This window comes from Oryzias melastigma, linkage group LG16 (assembly GCF_002922805.2).
Source record: "Oryzias melastigma strain HK-1 linkage group LG16, ASM292280v2, whole genome shotgun sequence".
NCBI classification, from domain to species: domain Eukaryota; kingdom Metazoa; phylum Chordata; class Actinopteri; order Beloniformes; family Adrianichthyidae; genus Oryzias; species Oryzias melastigma.
The window spans coordinates 24,096,293-24,111,646 of record NC_050527.1 but is presented as its reverse complement, the minus strand read 5'-3'; the positions used below and the strand labels follow the sequence as shown (position 1 = coordinate 24,111,646).

General features: G+C 39.3%; 2 protein-coding genes and 1 long non-coding RNA gene across 5 annotated transcripts in view; 2 read left to right on the top strand and 1 right to left on the bottom strand.

The window, feature by feature from the left end:
• Nucleotides 1-565: 565 nt before the first annotated feature.
• elp6 (elongator acetyltransferase complex subunit 6) lies at nt 566-4,545 on the top strand. The gene is made up of 7 exons (XM_024258491.2): nt 566-865; nt 1,007-1,085; nt 1,174-1,244; nt 1,390-1,514; nt 2,456-2,663; nt 2,742-2,894; nt 4,294-4,545. Exons 1-7 carry the CDS (start codon nt 812-814, stop codon nt 4,417-4,419), a joined length of 816 nt encoding a protein of 271 aa, XP_024114259.1. The 5' UTR covers nt 566-811; the 3' UTR covers nt 4,420-4,545.
• On the bottom strand, nt 2,847-4,801 carry LOC112136653. Its single transcript, XR_002917388.1, has 3 exons — nt 4,671-4,801; nt 3,080-3,165; nt 2,847-2,985 (listed from the first exon to the last, which is right to left on the bottom strand). It is a non-coding gene; the product is annotated as an uncharacterized LOC112136653 (long non-coding RNA).
• LOC112136617 (SREBF chaperone) overlaps nt 4,756-15,354 on the top strand; it is a 32,910-nt gene continuing 22,311 nt past the window's right edge. The window contains exons 1-6 of one of the 3 annotated variants that reach the window (XM_024258439.2): nt 4,756-4,889; nt 9,442-9,642; nt 12,036-12,156; nt 12,285-12,442; nt 13,048-13,268; nt 14,518-14,623. In XM_024258439.2, the coding sequence (XP_024114207.1) occupies nt 9,521-9,642; nt 12,036-12,156; nt 12,285-12,442; nt 13,048-13,268; nt 14,518-14,623 (728 nt within the window). In that variant the 5' untranslated portion in view covers nt 4,756-4,889; nt 9,442-9,520. Of the gene's footprint in view, nt 4,890-6,151; nt 6,370-6,812; nt 7,410-9,441; nt 9,643-12,035; nt 12,157-12,284; nt 12,443-13,047; nt 13,269-14,517; nt 14,624-15,354 lie in introns of those variants that run through there. The other 2 variants (XM_024258438.2, XM_024258437.2) reach the window with 2 other exon arrangements.

Below are 15,354 nucleotides of genomic sequence, written 5' to 3'. Positions count from 1 at the left end.
AAAAAAAAAAACTCAAAATCTTTAAAACGTTGTGTGAAAAATAATTAAACATTCATACAGTGATAGAAATGTGACAGCATGAAAATAATTGGTGAAAACAAAGTTTGTCATTTCATTCTGCAAATGTTGTGGTGTTGAATGAACTAAGCATTACCAGGAGATGGCGCTGCTGCCAAGCTAAACCTCAGAAAACGTCGAAGAAAATGAGAACTGACAAAGATCGTGTGTGATGAATTGCTACACCCACTACACAAAACAACATTTCAAAATTTAGCAGAGTGGCAACATTTGGGAGTGTACGCAATACTTTTTTGATGTAAAAATTTAGCTGGTTATTTTTTAACTCAAAACTTAAATGCGCACATTTTTTTCGCGCTGCATAAAACTTTTTTTTTTCAACAAAGATCTACCAAATCACTACCAAGCCGTTTATTTTAACCGAAATTCATGAATCAAATAAAATATGGGTTATTTGACATTAAATGGTCCATAGAAATCCATATTCTTATATATTTAACGTTTTAACTCTTTTGCCAGACAGTACATGAAAGAGACACAAGCTTTTTTCGGACACCGGAAAAAGAGGCAAAGCAATACCTCCTGTTCTTCTAAATGGATCTTTGGTAAACTCATTCACGGCATGAGCATGGAGGAAAGCTGTAAAATGAAGTTCCATGTAGATTTTCTTTATAATTGACAGATTTTCAGTACAAATGTTAGATTTATTTCAATATGTTGCTGTATTAGTGAGGCCCTATACTAGAGTTTTTGCTTTTCTAGTTGATAACTAGCTCGACTTGTCCGGTTAGCAATGTTTACAGAGCTCAACGGCATCCTGAACGCCTCTCCGGAGAGCTTCACACCGGTAAGAATTCAACATTTCATCTCTGTTTGTCCATAAAAAACACGAGTTTACTTGCTAACTTCAGTTTTTATAAGTCTCAACTATTTTTGAGAAAATAAATGTTTTTAAAGATCTTTAAATGTATAATGTGTTGATCGACAGGGAGAATTTATTCTGCTGTCTGACAGACAGAGTGATGCCTCTTTCCTCATCCATCACTTTCTTTCTTTTTATCTAAAAGGTGAGGTGGTCTTAAACCTGTCAGGATTTACATGTATGACCACACACATGTAAACAGGTCACATTTATTACTCATGTGTTTGTTTCAGCGCGATGTAAAGTGTGTTTTGTGGCTCTGGTCCAGTCATTCAGCCACTACAATGCAGTCAGTCAGAGACTGGTGAGTCACATCCACAAATCCTGCTGACTTTCACTGTGTTTTGGATGTCTTTAATGATAACCAACATTGAGATTCACTGCAGTTAGCTGCATCTTGATGTTCACTTTGGCATCTCTAACTGTGTTTCTTCTCCGTGTCATTTAAGGGCGTCAGTTTAACCCAAGCAAAGGAAAAGGGACAGCTGACATTTCTGGAGGGTTTGAAGGAGTCGCTGTCTGTTTTGATTCCTCAAGAGGAAAATGCAGAGAATCAGGCCATGAGTTTCCTCAGGTACAGCAATGCTCAAAATTATGTTCTGCAGTTCAGATTTTATTGTTAATCTGTTACTGAATAATACATTTATATTAGTTCTGTAATCCTGATTTCCCCCCCTCAATATTTACTCTTTCAACTCTCGCAGTTTGCAGGTATTGAGACATATTTTCTGCAGTAGCTCATTAGAAATTCAACTCTGAGTTATGGGCGAGACCTTTGGCACAGAGCAAGCCTGCACTTATTTCCCTTTATTTACACTCTCTCCCGCTAGCTCACAGCTCCTCACAACCCCAAACTAACATTATCCGTGCAACAAAAATAATGAGCATTACTGGAGCTTTCAGTGGTTCAGTTTTGATCAAGATTCTAGCTCAGACGAAGAATACAAAGACACACGGGGATCTATTTACTAGCAAGTGGATGCATCAGAATGGAGTAAAGCTGGGAGCTTGTAGTCCACCCTGCATATTTTCTATGTATCCAAAAATAAACGCAATTTCGCCTGATTCTTAATGACTTTAAGAAGGAAATACTCAGTAATGCAATTTAAGCTTAATTTTTGTAATAATGGTTCCCCATCATCAGAAAAATGCCACGAGAACATCCTAAAAACAAAATTTTCACTGGAGTTAAGTTATAACATTTTTGTGATTTTATTCATTTTGTATTTTAAGTGGTTTCTGACAGTGATGATTAAAACTGAAGTCAATGCTGGTGTACTGATGAGGGTAAATGCTGTATTCCCAGACCCAAAACAATATTGCTATGGTGATGACTTGATAAAACTCCCTCCCACAGGACGTCTGTTTGAACCGGCCCCTGCTCCCTCTGGATGTTTCATAAGATTTAAAAACAGGGGAATGTTATTAAAGTGAAGAAATGTTGTCTGTGCCCCGAAACGTGTTTGCAAAACCAGATATGAGGAGGCGCTGTCATCACTCCTGTCTCTCCCTCAGGGACCCGGCTGCAGGCCTGCGCAGCCTGTACGAGTTCGTTCAGTCCAGTGTGGTTGAATCCAACGGGGGTGGGGGGGCGGAAGAGCAGTGGGGGCCTCCTGTGTTGCTGGTGGACGATGTCAGCGTGCTGCTGAGTCTGGGAGTCCGCGTCGGAGCGGTGTTGGACTTCAGCCACTATTGCAGGGCCACAGTCTGCTCACAGCTGCAGGTTTGCATTTCATCCAATGACGTGATGAGGTTGTCACAGCCAGATTCACCGCTCACAGGTGATGTCTTTTGACTACAGGGCAACGTGGTGATGCTGGTGCGCTGTGACGGGGAAGCAGAGGAGGATGATGAAGGTTCACAGCAGCTGATGAGGGGCCTGACCCACCAGAGCTGCCTCACTCTTCATGTTCAGGGTCTGCCGACAGGCTACTGCAGGGACATTCATGGTCAGGTGTGTCTCTGAGCCTTTTCAATCACTTAGGTACCGCACTGCGCATGTCGTTTGCGCATTTTAACTTTTCCATTGAAGAACTTAGTTTCCACTGTGGAAAATTTACAGTAAATCTATGCGTCACAGTGCATTCTGGGATAGCTCATAGATTGATTTCGATTCTGAAAAGGGTACTATGGACTTACCAGACATTTGTGAGTCAACTGCATTTTTCTTATTTCTTTTGATCAATTTCACAGCTTTATGAATAGTACAAGGAAAATGTGGTTCCCTAAAGAAGAAGAAGAAGAAGAAGAAAAGCTTTATTAATCCCGAAGGAAATTTAAAAGCGGCCAGCTGCTTTTACACTCACAGACATAAAACCCTAAAAACACTTAAAATTTAACATATTACAATAAAATCCATAAAACATTCAGATTAAAAATTCACTAAAATCCTCTTGTGCTGTTCAGTCAGGGAGTTGTACTGTCTTATTGCACGAGGGACAAAAGACAAAAGACATTGAGGAAGCGTGCTGACATGGGCGCCATTCGTTGCTGTAGACCTGAGTCCCACTCATCACATTGTGGGAAAATATGTTTAGCCTTTTGTACAGAGTAATAAACGGTCCTAGCCACAAATAAGCATAAATTGATCAATTATTAAAAAAATATATAAAAAATTGTCAAAGTTATAATGTTCTGTGACAATTTGATGGTGTTTAAGGCACAGATAGAGAAAATATATTATCTAAAAAGACCAAAACCCTTAATATTTGTACCTGTAATTACCTAGTTCTCTCATTGTTTTACCCGAAAACAAGATGTAAGTTGTAAAATATAAAAAAACTTGCTTAAGTTTAGATATATTAACCCATTTTATTTATTTTTTGTGTTCAGAATTGGTAAATCACAAAATTTAGTCTCTGGGCCTTGTGCCTTGTTGCCCCAACAATGTATAGTCAATTTATATTCTTCAAAATTTTAGATTACATTTGAACATTTTTCTTAAAAGCAAAACAAGGATTTTAAATATTTAGGATTATTACTGTCTGGATTAGTTGTTGCTTTACAGTAAAACAATTCAAATCTGAGTATTGAAAACATTTTAAATGTTTTCCAAAAGAACACTAGCATAGTTTTGTGTGGAGGGTCATTTCTCTCTGGTTGCCTGGATATGTCTCAATGTTTCATTGGATCTCACTGTTCCCCTTATGACCTCGTTCTAGAGAAATGGCAGAGCAGATAAAAAGATAAGCACTTTGGCAACTGTGCTTAAAAATAAAAATAAAAAAGTGCTTGATTAATAAATGAAAAGGTTGTTGCAAAAAAAAAAAACCCATCAGATTGTAGTTTTTTTTTATTCATGAGTTTATGGAACCATTTGGTACTAAAAAATACACAAATTTCTTGTTCTCCAGGTGGAGTTGTGCTGGAAAAAGAGGCAAAGCGATGGGCAGCATACACCGAAGAAAGTCTTCCAGTTCAAGGTCCATGACAAAGGAGTCTCGTTCTTTGCTCGTGGGACATCCAGTGCGGTTCTCTAGATTCACTTTTCAGGATCTCAATTTGTGTTACCTGCTAAAGCTGACCAAACAGGTGTTATGTTTTCTGATGGGATGTTGGCACCTAATCTTGTCAGTCGATGGTTTGATTAAAAATGTTTGAATTACCTCCAGCCTTAACATTATTGTCAAACTTCATGTTCAGATTTCCATGTTGACCATTGACACAGATAAGCAAATAAAATACTCTTGAATTAAAAAAAAGGTGTACAATAAAAAAGATTGTCACCTACTTGTTATCATTGCCGTCCACTAGAGGCCGCTGTGCTCCAGCGCTTCAGCGCTGAGGGTGAGAGGTCGAAGGGGAGAGGTCTCCCTGTGATTTGACAACTAGTTTTGACGCGGTTCTCCCGCATGTCATCACCTAGAAACGGGGAGTTTACCTGAAGCCAACTTCCAGAATAAGGAAATAATCCAGTTTCTGTTAACCTACAAGGACCGAGCTCTTCCAGGCAAGTTTAAGGAATAAACCTACAAATAAATTAGCATTAGCTTCATTGGCATAGTAGCAGGCATGGAGAGTTTATTTATTTATTCTGTTTATAAAAATACAGTATTTTGTCGTAGTGGGGATTAGGTTGCAATTTTCGTGTTTTTGTTTTGTACTAACACATATCCCAAACATCCCACTGTGAAATTTAAAAGTCATGCTAACTCGAAGTAAGCTAACGTCAGCACCTCAAATCAATTTTAATTGTATTTTTCTGGCTTTAGATAAGAACCCATGTAGTTGTGGTTAATTTTAAAAATAATATTTCGCTTTAAAAAATATTTTTTGAGGTCTTATTTACTAGAATATGCGCTTACGGTGAAGGAAGCTAGCAAACCTATCAATTAGCATGTTAGCTTGTAGCTTAATGCTAGAAGAAGTTGATGTCAGGTTCTCAAAACAAAGAAAAACTCGGGTGGAACATTGTTCGCATATTGGTCGTTGTATAAACCCATGCAAATGGTCTTGTTTTGTTTTTGAATATTGTTTTTTTTATGCTATCGACCAACCCAAGTAGACCCCCGGACAGGTGACGAAAGCTAGCTAACAATTTGTTTGTTTGTTGTGCTCATTTCTCTTCATGTTTGTGGCTTCTCCATCGTTCGATCCGAGTTTTCAATAATATTAATCGTTTAGATCGTTGTTAGGAATTGGTATGCCTAATTTGATTAGCTAATAGGGTTACACAATATTATTAATTTTTGATGACTGGCTTGAGGAAGCTGGTTATTATTAAAATCATATAGTCGACTCAGTTTCACATTGTCTCCTCCTCAATTCTTAGGTCTCTTGTATCTTTTTTTTTATTTAAAAAAAATCTTAAATGTCTTAGTTTTACGTTAATTACTAATGGTTTAGTTTAGATAAGTTAATGTCTTGTTCTTGCAGGTGATGTTGCAACATCATTGCATCATTCCTTCCATCTTCACGTGCTCATTTCCTTGAGAAACTAATTTTCTTTTATCCAAACGTTTGCTTGTGAATATAACTGCATGTAGTTTTAACTTTAAACAGTCTTGAGGGGTAATAACCACTATGCCATTTTAATATGGTGTCAGGAATGTGGGATCTAGATTGCCTGCAACACATCATTAGTTATTACATTCTAGTTACTCATTGGCAGAGCCTTCTCCTCGTGTGCTGTGTGCTTATAAATGGCTGTGTTGTGTCACACACGCCACTCTTGTTTCTGCATTTACAACAGGAGCAATGTTCCTCGATAAGGCGTTTATGCCTCAACATGATGTAGTTATGTCACCAAATTTTGATCCAATTATGTCTCACTGAGTGGATGCAGCCTAAAGCTCTTAGGAATGCTGCTGGACATAGCTGTTGGCAGAGTAGGGAATGTTCTGCTGGGAATAAAGACTCAATATGTGTCTGGAACACGTAAAGTTTGGGAATGTTTTCAATACTGGTATTTTAAAAGGTGTTGAACAAAGGTAAGTTGTTTTTGTCTGCTTCTAACCTTGCTCACAACCCGGTGAAGTAATCTGGATGTTTTTAATTTTGTTTGAAAGTAGAGAAGGTTTGGTTTTTCCATTTTATGAAAGCATTTATTTTTCTGAGTAACTGGTGTGTTTTTGCATCTGCCTTCACGTCTTTCCTTTGCAAACTCATGGACTGGAAAAGGGACTGTTGTTTTTGAGGAAAATGTTCCGTTTAGCAGTTCCAGCATTTGCAGCCTCATTCATTGTATCAGAAAAGGCTTTCTAATCAATCACTGGTTACCTGCCAAAATGTCTCAAGGAGAACACAGACTCGCCATCCTGAAACTGCTGCTTACCAGCACTTGACTTGCTGGCTGAAGCTCATTTTCCACTCTGGTTGCAAAGTTTGTCCTCTTAAAGCCTCTTTCAGGCCGTCTGTGGTTTGGAGATGTGAATGTCTTTCTTTGAATGGCAGTTAGCAGAGGAGGAGGAAGGCTCTGGGAGGTGGCCACAGGGCCAGCGTCCCTCTTGTTGAGTTTCCGATCAGCTCAATCCCGGATTAGTTGACTGACGGAGTCGCTGCTTAGCCCTTCCCAATTCAGACCTTGCAGTTGCACCCAGGTTACCTTGTAGCACTCAGTGAACTGGATTGACAGCTGGGGGATGGAGGCCTTCACCGGGAGCTTTGAATGAATGCTTAGGACCAGGACCTGGCTTACAGACCTCACTTCCTCAGCAACAGAACAGAAGGGCTCTAACTTCAAAAGCTTCCTTGCAGAAGCCATTGTGCAAGCTTTCTGCAACGTTGCTGTGTTTACTGTAGAGTATTTATAACAGCAGATCAAGAGACTCCAGAGGAAACTTTCCTCCCCGGGAATGTTTCCATCGCTCCCGGGGGCAAAAGCCGAGCAGTTGTACTCTGCGCCTGAACCAAGAAGGGAGCTCTGTGTCAACCAGAAGGCTCAGATTAGACTGAAAAAGCCCAGTGCTGCCTCTTTCAGGGGACACAAACAGGTGCGATCCAGAGAGAGAAACTGGTCTCTCATTAGCAGGTACGGTCTCACAGTAAAGATGGAATATTACTGACACACTGCTTGATGAGTTGTTGTGGTGAAGTTTACAATTTTTACCTTTGAATCTGCAGATTTGTGTGGAAGTCAAAGAAATAAAAGCCAGCACTCATTTGGCTACAGTACTGTTTGTGTAAGAAAAGACTAGTTAAATATTAGAACAAACACAGAAAACCCAGCAGTGAGCGTGTATGCTGAGTAAACAGGGTTACAAGAGCTGAGATTGAGCCACTTGAAAGTCAGCAGGAGTTTGATGAGAGAGCAAAGAGGCAAAATCTTACTTCAGACTTTAGAGTTCTAGTGGACTGCATCTGCTAAAAGCTATTCTATTTCTCCATCTTTTTGGTACTTAAAATAAATATGTTTCTGATCTTTTAAACAATTTCCCAAGAGTTTCCAGAGTTTTTATATCTATTTGTCATTTCTTGACCAGGTGGAAAGTTTTCTATTATTTTTACTTAAACAATTGTTCATTTATATTTCTAAAACTTAAAAATGTTTTAATGACTGTCATTTATTACTAATTTCATTTAGACTCTTAAATAAATAGTGATGTTGCAGCAGCGTCTTTTAAATAAATATAATCCTAACTAACCTATTTAACGTTAAATGCTTTTGTTTATGATGAAATACTTGACAATATTATTAGTTAGCTTGAGAGTTTGTTTTTTTTGTTTTGTGATTTTCAGTTCTAATGTTAATATCTAGCTTATAAATGTAATCCAAGGTAGGGACGTGATGTATTTGTTTTTATATTTTTAAAATTTAGTTTGATATATTTTAATGTAAAAATAGCTTTGACTAACTTGAGTCACTGGGTTCAGATTTTCTGGAGGAACAAAGGAGCCGCTAAGGAGTGGGACATGTAGTCATGATCAGTGTGCGTTGGGTGTTTTGCACAGTGAGGAATGTGCCCACACCTTTCTGGCTGCTGAATGAGCTGTGTGTCTCAGCGCTGTTTCACATGTGACCACCGCCGGAGCTGCACTGAAGAAGAAAAACACTCAGTGGAGGGAGAGACTATCAGGCCCGTTGCAGCAGATTCTAATGCAGTTTATGTTTGTGGCAGAATCCAAGGTTTTATCTGCCCGGCGAGATTTCCCCTGATCAGAGAGAAAGATATTGATTGAAAGGCGTCTGACTCCCAGCTGTAAATGTCTTATGCTTTGGGAGCAAAAGACCAGAAATCTAATAAAATTAAGTATTTAACAGGTATTACCATTGTAATGGTGCTGTAACATCACTTCCATCATTAAAATTCGTATTTTTTTTGCTTAAATTTTTTTTTCTATGACTATATTTCTTTATTTTATTTTTCCCTTTGGAAATAGAGGTTTATGGTAATGATTACATTATATTGATAAATAATATAAAAGCAGAGTGAATTTCCAGCTCTTTTTGTCATTTTTATGGTGGACGTTTTTAGTTGTTTAAGCAACTGTTTTCAGATTTATGTATATTGGACATAAAATAATGTATTTTTATGATATTTGTAATAATTTTCAGTTAAAATTATTTTTTTAATAATTTAAATTTCAATTTTTCGTGCAGTTTTTGTAACCTTTTTAAGATATGTTACTCATGTGCAGTGTGGTCTTTAAGAGAGCAGAGTAGCTCCTAAAATCCATTTGGTGATATAATCCACATATACCGGTCTTCAGAGATCTGATTTTGAGGATATGAGTCCAGGTTGTGATCGATTTTTATAGGACTGAACAAAAATTGATTCAAAATGTTCCCAGTCTAAAGATCAGCACTCTTCTTTTACACTGATTGTCCATTGCAATAAAAAAAACAATGAAATCTCTACATTTTTTAACAAAGAAGAGTCACACAACTCAAGAATAACAAAGTTAAAGTGTTTAGATCTCTCAAAATACCAGACTACAATTTTCCCATCATAATTCATTAAAAATAATACATTAACTTTTATAGTATTTACAGTGAACATATTAAAGTCTATACAGCATTTTAGGCAAAGGAGGAACTCATCCAGATTTTCTTTCTCCTTTAGGTCCCTGGATGCCACGCAGCGCAACGTCCTCGGCCGCCCAGTGCTTTCAAATGGCCGGGAGTTGACCACGCCCACAAAGATGACGCTGCGCGAGCAGCTCAGAGCAAAGATCTCGGCAGCCTTTTACCGCCATGGGTTGCTGTGTGCCTCTTACCCGGTACCCATAATCCTCTTCACCTCTGCCAGCATCCTCACCTGCTGGTAGGAATCTCTATTGACTATCTTGTAGTTTTATGCTACCTGATGGATTCAAGAAAATGTTCTGCTGGCTACAGTTTTAATTGTTCTCTTGTGATTTGCTCCTTTGGTCCAGTTCCAAGCACTTCCTTTACTGTAAAATTCAAAGCCATGCTGTTAAGGCTTTTATTTTCAAGACAAAATCCATATTAGATAAGTAGTTTGACATTTTCTCTTGGGTTTTTTGTCTTCTAAAAGCCTTTTTTCAGTGGATTTGAAAAGCCAATCTTTATTGAAACACAGCAGAAATACATTTTTGTCATAAAGACTGAATCCAGCCTTTTTGAGAAGGCCATGTGCACACATGTAAGAGGTCTGGCAAACGACACGACGCCCACACTCACTCATCACGTGCACATGCAGTGTCTGCTCTTACCAAATCAATGGTCCAAAGAGAGAACAGAGGTCAGACACCGAGCTTCATCTGTGAAGGCATCGTAAAGCAATCCCCTCCAGCATGAAACTGACACATGTACCTACTCTGTGCTGCACCTTACAGAAGGAGTGCAGGACAAATGGGTAGCTGACCATCACCCGGGGGGGGGTGGAAGAAAAGAACTGGACAACAGGGTTGTTAATGGCAAGACCGGGCCAGAGGCTGTGAGAAAGTGGCCCTGTGAGAATGGGATATGTGTCCCACCATCTGCCTGTCAGGAGGGGGGCTGGCTTCACACAAAGGGATCTTTTGTGGAAGTACAGTAACCAACGGGAGTGGAGGGGGCACGGGAAAGCATGGAGGAACAGAGGAGGAAAGAAAAAGCGCGGGGGCAGAGGATGATTCTATCTAAGTTGTTTTAAAAAGAAGTAACATTTGAAGAATGGTACAAAATGGCCTTTTAGAGTTTTCCTGGGGGGCAATGACAAACAATACCACTCAGATAACATTTTAGCTTCTGACCCCCCCAACTGTTACAGACAGATCCCAGTCAATGGCTGTTTCCATCGCACAGATATACCACTGCATATGTATATATTTAAAAACTGTTCAATTTTAGTTGTCATTAAATGTTTTTTTTTTCCTCTTAAAAAAGCTTGTTTTATAACGACCCACCCATTCCTGGAGAAGAACGAGTCAACCTTTTCAATCCTAATGTTATGACTTAAAGCAGCGAGAAAAGCCTGAGGCTCCAGTTCTGAGAAATATGACAACGCAAACAGTGACGCAATAACGTGAATCATAACTGTGACTTTGGTCAACTCTGTAACCGTCAGCCTTTGATTTGGAATCGGTGATGCAGAAATGTGACTAGAAGTTATAGAAATAAAAACACAAATTGACTGTTAAGCTTTTAAGAACTTTTAAGTGTCCTTAGAATGTCTATAAATAAATTATTCCTTTTGATTTGCACATTTTCAGACACACCTTTTTACAACAAAGAAGCAGATCAGGTTCTTGCTTACCTTTAGTCTTATGAAAGCTCTTTGGCCTAAGTCACATTCACCGTTACGGTGGGGTTGACCCGTACGGCTACTGCGGGGTCTGTGGAGGGTCGTAGAGAAGAGCGGTCACATCTTAAGGGGAGCACAGGTGTCTTCAGGGGTTAAGCGGCCACCTTAAGGGACATCATGAAAATGAAACAAATGATTGCCATTTGAGTGGTATTGGGAAGTATTTATAAGATTTTACTACATGCTCAATCGTGGAGCATTTTAGACGTAGAACCTGAAAAGTAACTTGGATAGTGACGCATATATGTGCATTTACATAAACTTTTTATTGGAAGTGGTCTCTAGAATGAGCTAGGAACGTAGCATTAAGGGCCTTCAAGTCGTTTAATACTTCAAGCTGCCATGAGATTGTTTAGTAGACAGAACAGTTCAGTGCAGTTTGCACTGTCTTTTGAAATACGCATATCATCCATGCTTATATTGCGATGGTGATAAATGTACGGTTTGTTGTGGAGACCTAATTGGTTGATTTTCAGTAAATGTTGTGATTTATTACTGTTGTCAATTCAGTGACTATTGTGTTTCCTTCATTAACAGTTCATTAAGTAAACATTCAATGAACTGAAATTAAATTAGTCAGTTGTACAATGAAAAAAAGTTATATCTTTTGACATATTTTATTGAATACATTACATACTTTTTGGGCATGTCCTACTGGGCGAAGGACCCGGGAAAGACCCAGGACACGCTGGAGAGACTATGTCTCTCGGCTGGCCTGGGAACGCCTTGGGGTCCCCCTAGAGGAGCTGGAGGAAGTGGCCGGGGAGAAGGAAGTCTGGGCACCTTTGCTTAGACTGCTGCCCCTGTGACCCAGTCCCGGATGAATGGAAGAAGATGGATGGATGGACATACCTTCAAACTTCTTTACTTGACTTGTTGAGTCTGATGTTTCCTTTCTCTTTTTGCAGCTATCCCTTATTGAGGCTTCCCCTCCCCGGGACGGGTCCTGTGGAGTTCACCACAGGGGTCCGAGACTACAGCGTCCCTTCCCATGAGCCCCACGGGGACCAAGGAGAGCGACCTGACTGGGTAGGACTGGAGACGAGAAGAATCGTGTGGCATTTCATGCAAAGTTGTCCTCTGACCATTGCTTTTGTCAATTCTGTCAGAAACGGTTTCATAGCAAAGTAGTTTCCACGTTTGTGTTTGTGTTTCAGTACCGAGGTCCTCCGGTCGCCTACATCCAGCAGGTACTGGTGAAGGCAGCGGTGTCTCCGTGGGACAGCAGCCTGGTTCCTGTGGATGTGTTTCGGTCGCCTCTGGGTCAGGTCTTCAGCCTTCTGGAGGAGATTCGCAATCATGTTTACTCTGACAGGTAAACACGCTGATACTGGATGAAGAAGTGGGTCAGAAATGGTCATAAGTGAAAGCTGGAAATCTTTTCATTTCTTTAAATTCTGATTCCGATTTTCTATGTTGTCCGTGGCTGGAAAGTGTTGGGATTGTTAGCTTCTTGTTCAAAAGCATACGAACTATTGATCATAGCTTATAGATAAGCAGATTTTGTAGTTTTCACACACACAAAAAAGGAAAAAAAAAACTAATCCAAAAAATTATATTTCTTCTTATTAGATGAAGCTATTTTTACGTTTCAGATTTTTCACATTTGTCTCTTGTTAAGTAAAAATAACACTTTAAACTTTAACCTGTTTTTCATAAAACGACCTTGAACTAGACAGAAAAAATCTGTGCTGTAGATCTAAAGGTCACTGTTGTGTTCCACTTTTCTGTTTGACAACTGTTCTCTATGATTAGTGGTACGAGTTACTGACGTAACATTGATTGTTTGCATTTTTCAAGTGAAATGTCCAAAGTCATTGAAAATTCAGGAAATAACTTTAACTTATTTTCAAAAATTGAAAACTTTACAAGAAATTGAGTTTTGAGATCCTCCAGTCTTCATCTTTCTTGTGTTGTCAGCTCTGGCGTTCGCAGCTTGGAGTCGCTGTGTCTCCAGGTGACAGACCTGTTCCCAGGGTTACGGCGGATGCAGACCGTGCTGCCAGAGCACGGATGCCTCCTCGTCTCACCTGGCAACTACTGGCAGAACCAGCGGGAGCTGTTCGACTCGGACCCTGACCTTTTCAAAACAATCCAGAAACATGAACCCAAAGGACTGCACACCTCTGCGACCCTGCGAGGTAGATGACATATTAAATTTAATTCAGTTTTATTTATATTGGCCAATATCACGACACAGTTGTCTCAATGGGTTTTATTCCGTTAACTGTACATAAAATATAAACAATAGCTGGTTGCTAAACTAAACAGACGACGCTGAACTGGGCATCCCTGCCTTTAGACCATCCTTCTTGGTCAGGAAAATCTGCTAAAAAAACCTGATTCTGGGGAAAAAAGAAACAAAAAACCTCTGGGATGTCCACATAAAGGAGGGATCCTCTCCTAGGAAAGACAGACGATGTACCAGGAATTAGCTTATCTAACTCTACAACTACATGTTTGAATAGTGTAAGTGATGGGTTCATACAGATGGGGGGGGGGCACGTGCCAGAGGCAAGGTCTACGGCCAAAAACAGGAGCACAGACAAGCCACCTGGAATCTGGAATCTCTCCCACTGCAAGACGAGCCAGAGGCAAGGTCTACGGCCAAGAACAGGAGCCATCTGAAATCTCTGAATATGCTGGTCGGAAAACATGAATGTAGTCATCATGACCTTTCTATTCCCTTCTGCAGCACACAGAGAATGTAGTTCAAAGAAGTTTCTAAAAGACAATCACATTTTCTTATCAAATCTATTATTTTCTTTGCACGTCTTTTACAATGTTCAATTGAAATCCAGCATAAGGCTGAACAATACCTGAAGAAAATGCTGGGAGGATTAGTTCAATCTGCCAGCTAAGAAGCTTTTTTATCGACTTGGCACAAGCAGTTTCATTCCTTTGGATTTAATTGAATTATTATAACTTTACCCATTGACACAGTAAACAGTCCTTCTCCCCAGCTACACCAAAGCCAGCTCAGCACTTTGTCTCACTGCAGCTCAAGGGATTTAGAGCGGCGGCTTGTTGTAGATCCAGTCAGGCTGTGTGCTCTGAAAGACGACGTCCACAAAGGCACAAAGAGCCGCTCTTCAAAGGCAAACAATCTTACATGTAAAATATATCAAAAATATGTCTGTTTGGCCTTTTATTGGAATTCATGTTTTGTTTCAGCCTCTTTTAAAGCTGAAATCTCTGCACTGAGTGGTAAAACTGCTCCCCTTTACTGCAGTAGCCGACAACATGCACAAATGCTGCAAAATCAAACCATGTTTAACCACTAAACCGAATTTTTATCTTTAGATTTGGAATCAATGTGGTTATTTTGAAATGCTGCCCTAATTTTGTTGTGCTTAGAAACATTTTAAAACTTGTGTTTGTTTGTTTTAGATCTTCTCTTTGGTGTCCCTGGAAAGTACACGGGGGTCAGTCATTACAACAAGAAGAGGGTGGTCACATACACCATCACTGTGGTGCTGCTCAGCTATGATGCAAGGTGAGTTGCATCATTTAGAGTTCAGATGAAAAAGTCATAACACTTTATGTAAAATGTTTTATTTTTTCAAGTGTCTCAGTAGAATACAGGCTGCTGTGATTCAATTTCATTCTAAAGGATCACAGATTTTTTTGTTTATTTATCTCGTCTTGCACATTTTTTTCAAAAAACTGTGTTCCAATCAGACCTTTTCAGACCGATTTGAACACTGTGCATGAAAACTGAGTTTTTTTTGAAGAACTAAACATAGATCATTGCTGCAGAGGTAGAACAGTCTGTGCTTCCTGTGTAAAAGTAGGAGGATTATGTTTTTTTTATTTTTTTTAGCACTATTAGGTTAGAGCTGGTTAACCTTTATCACCACTTTCTTTGGTGTCAACTTTATAATACTTTGTCCAAACCAAATCGTTGAATTGGCTTCAGGAAGTGGGGAATTGGGCCTTTTCCCTGTTAAAGCATATATAGTCTAGTATACTATTCTGTGATTTAAATCACAGACATACATAACCTAGTAGTGCTTTCTGTCAGTATGTGACGTGGATCACTGTTATTTAAAAAAACAATCATTTGTGAGATTCCTGATAAATCCACAGTGTGGTTTGCCACTTTTCCTTTCAAAATAAAAGCTCATTCTTAAAAGTTTTTTAAATATAAATATACTCAATAAATCCCTGTTGTGACAGTAAAATATGCCCAACACAAGAAGCTCTCAGCCCACATCTGTTGGCTCA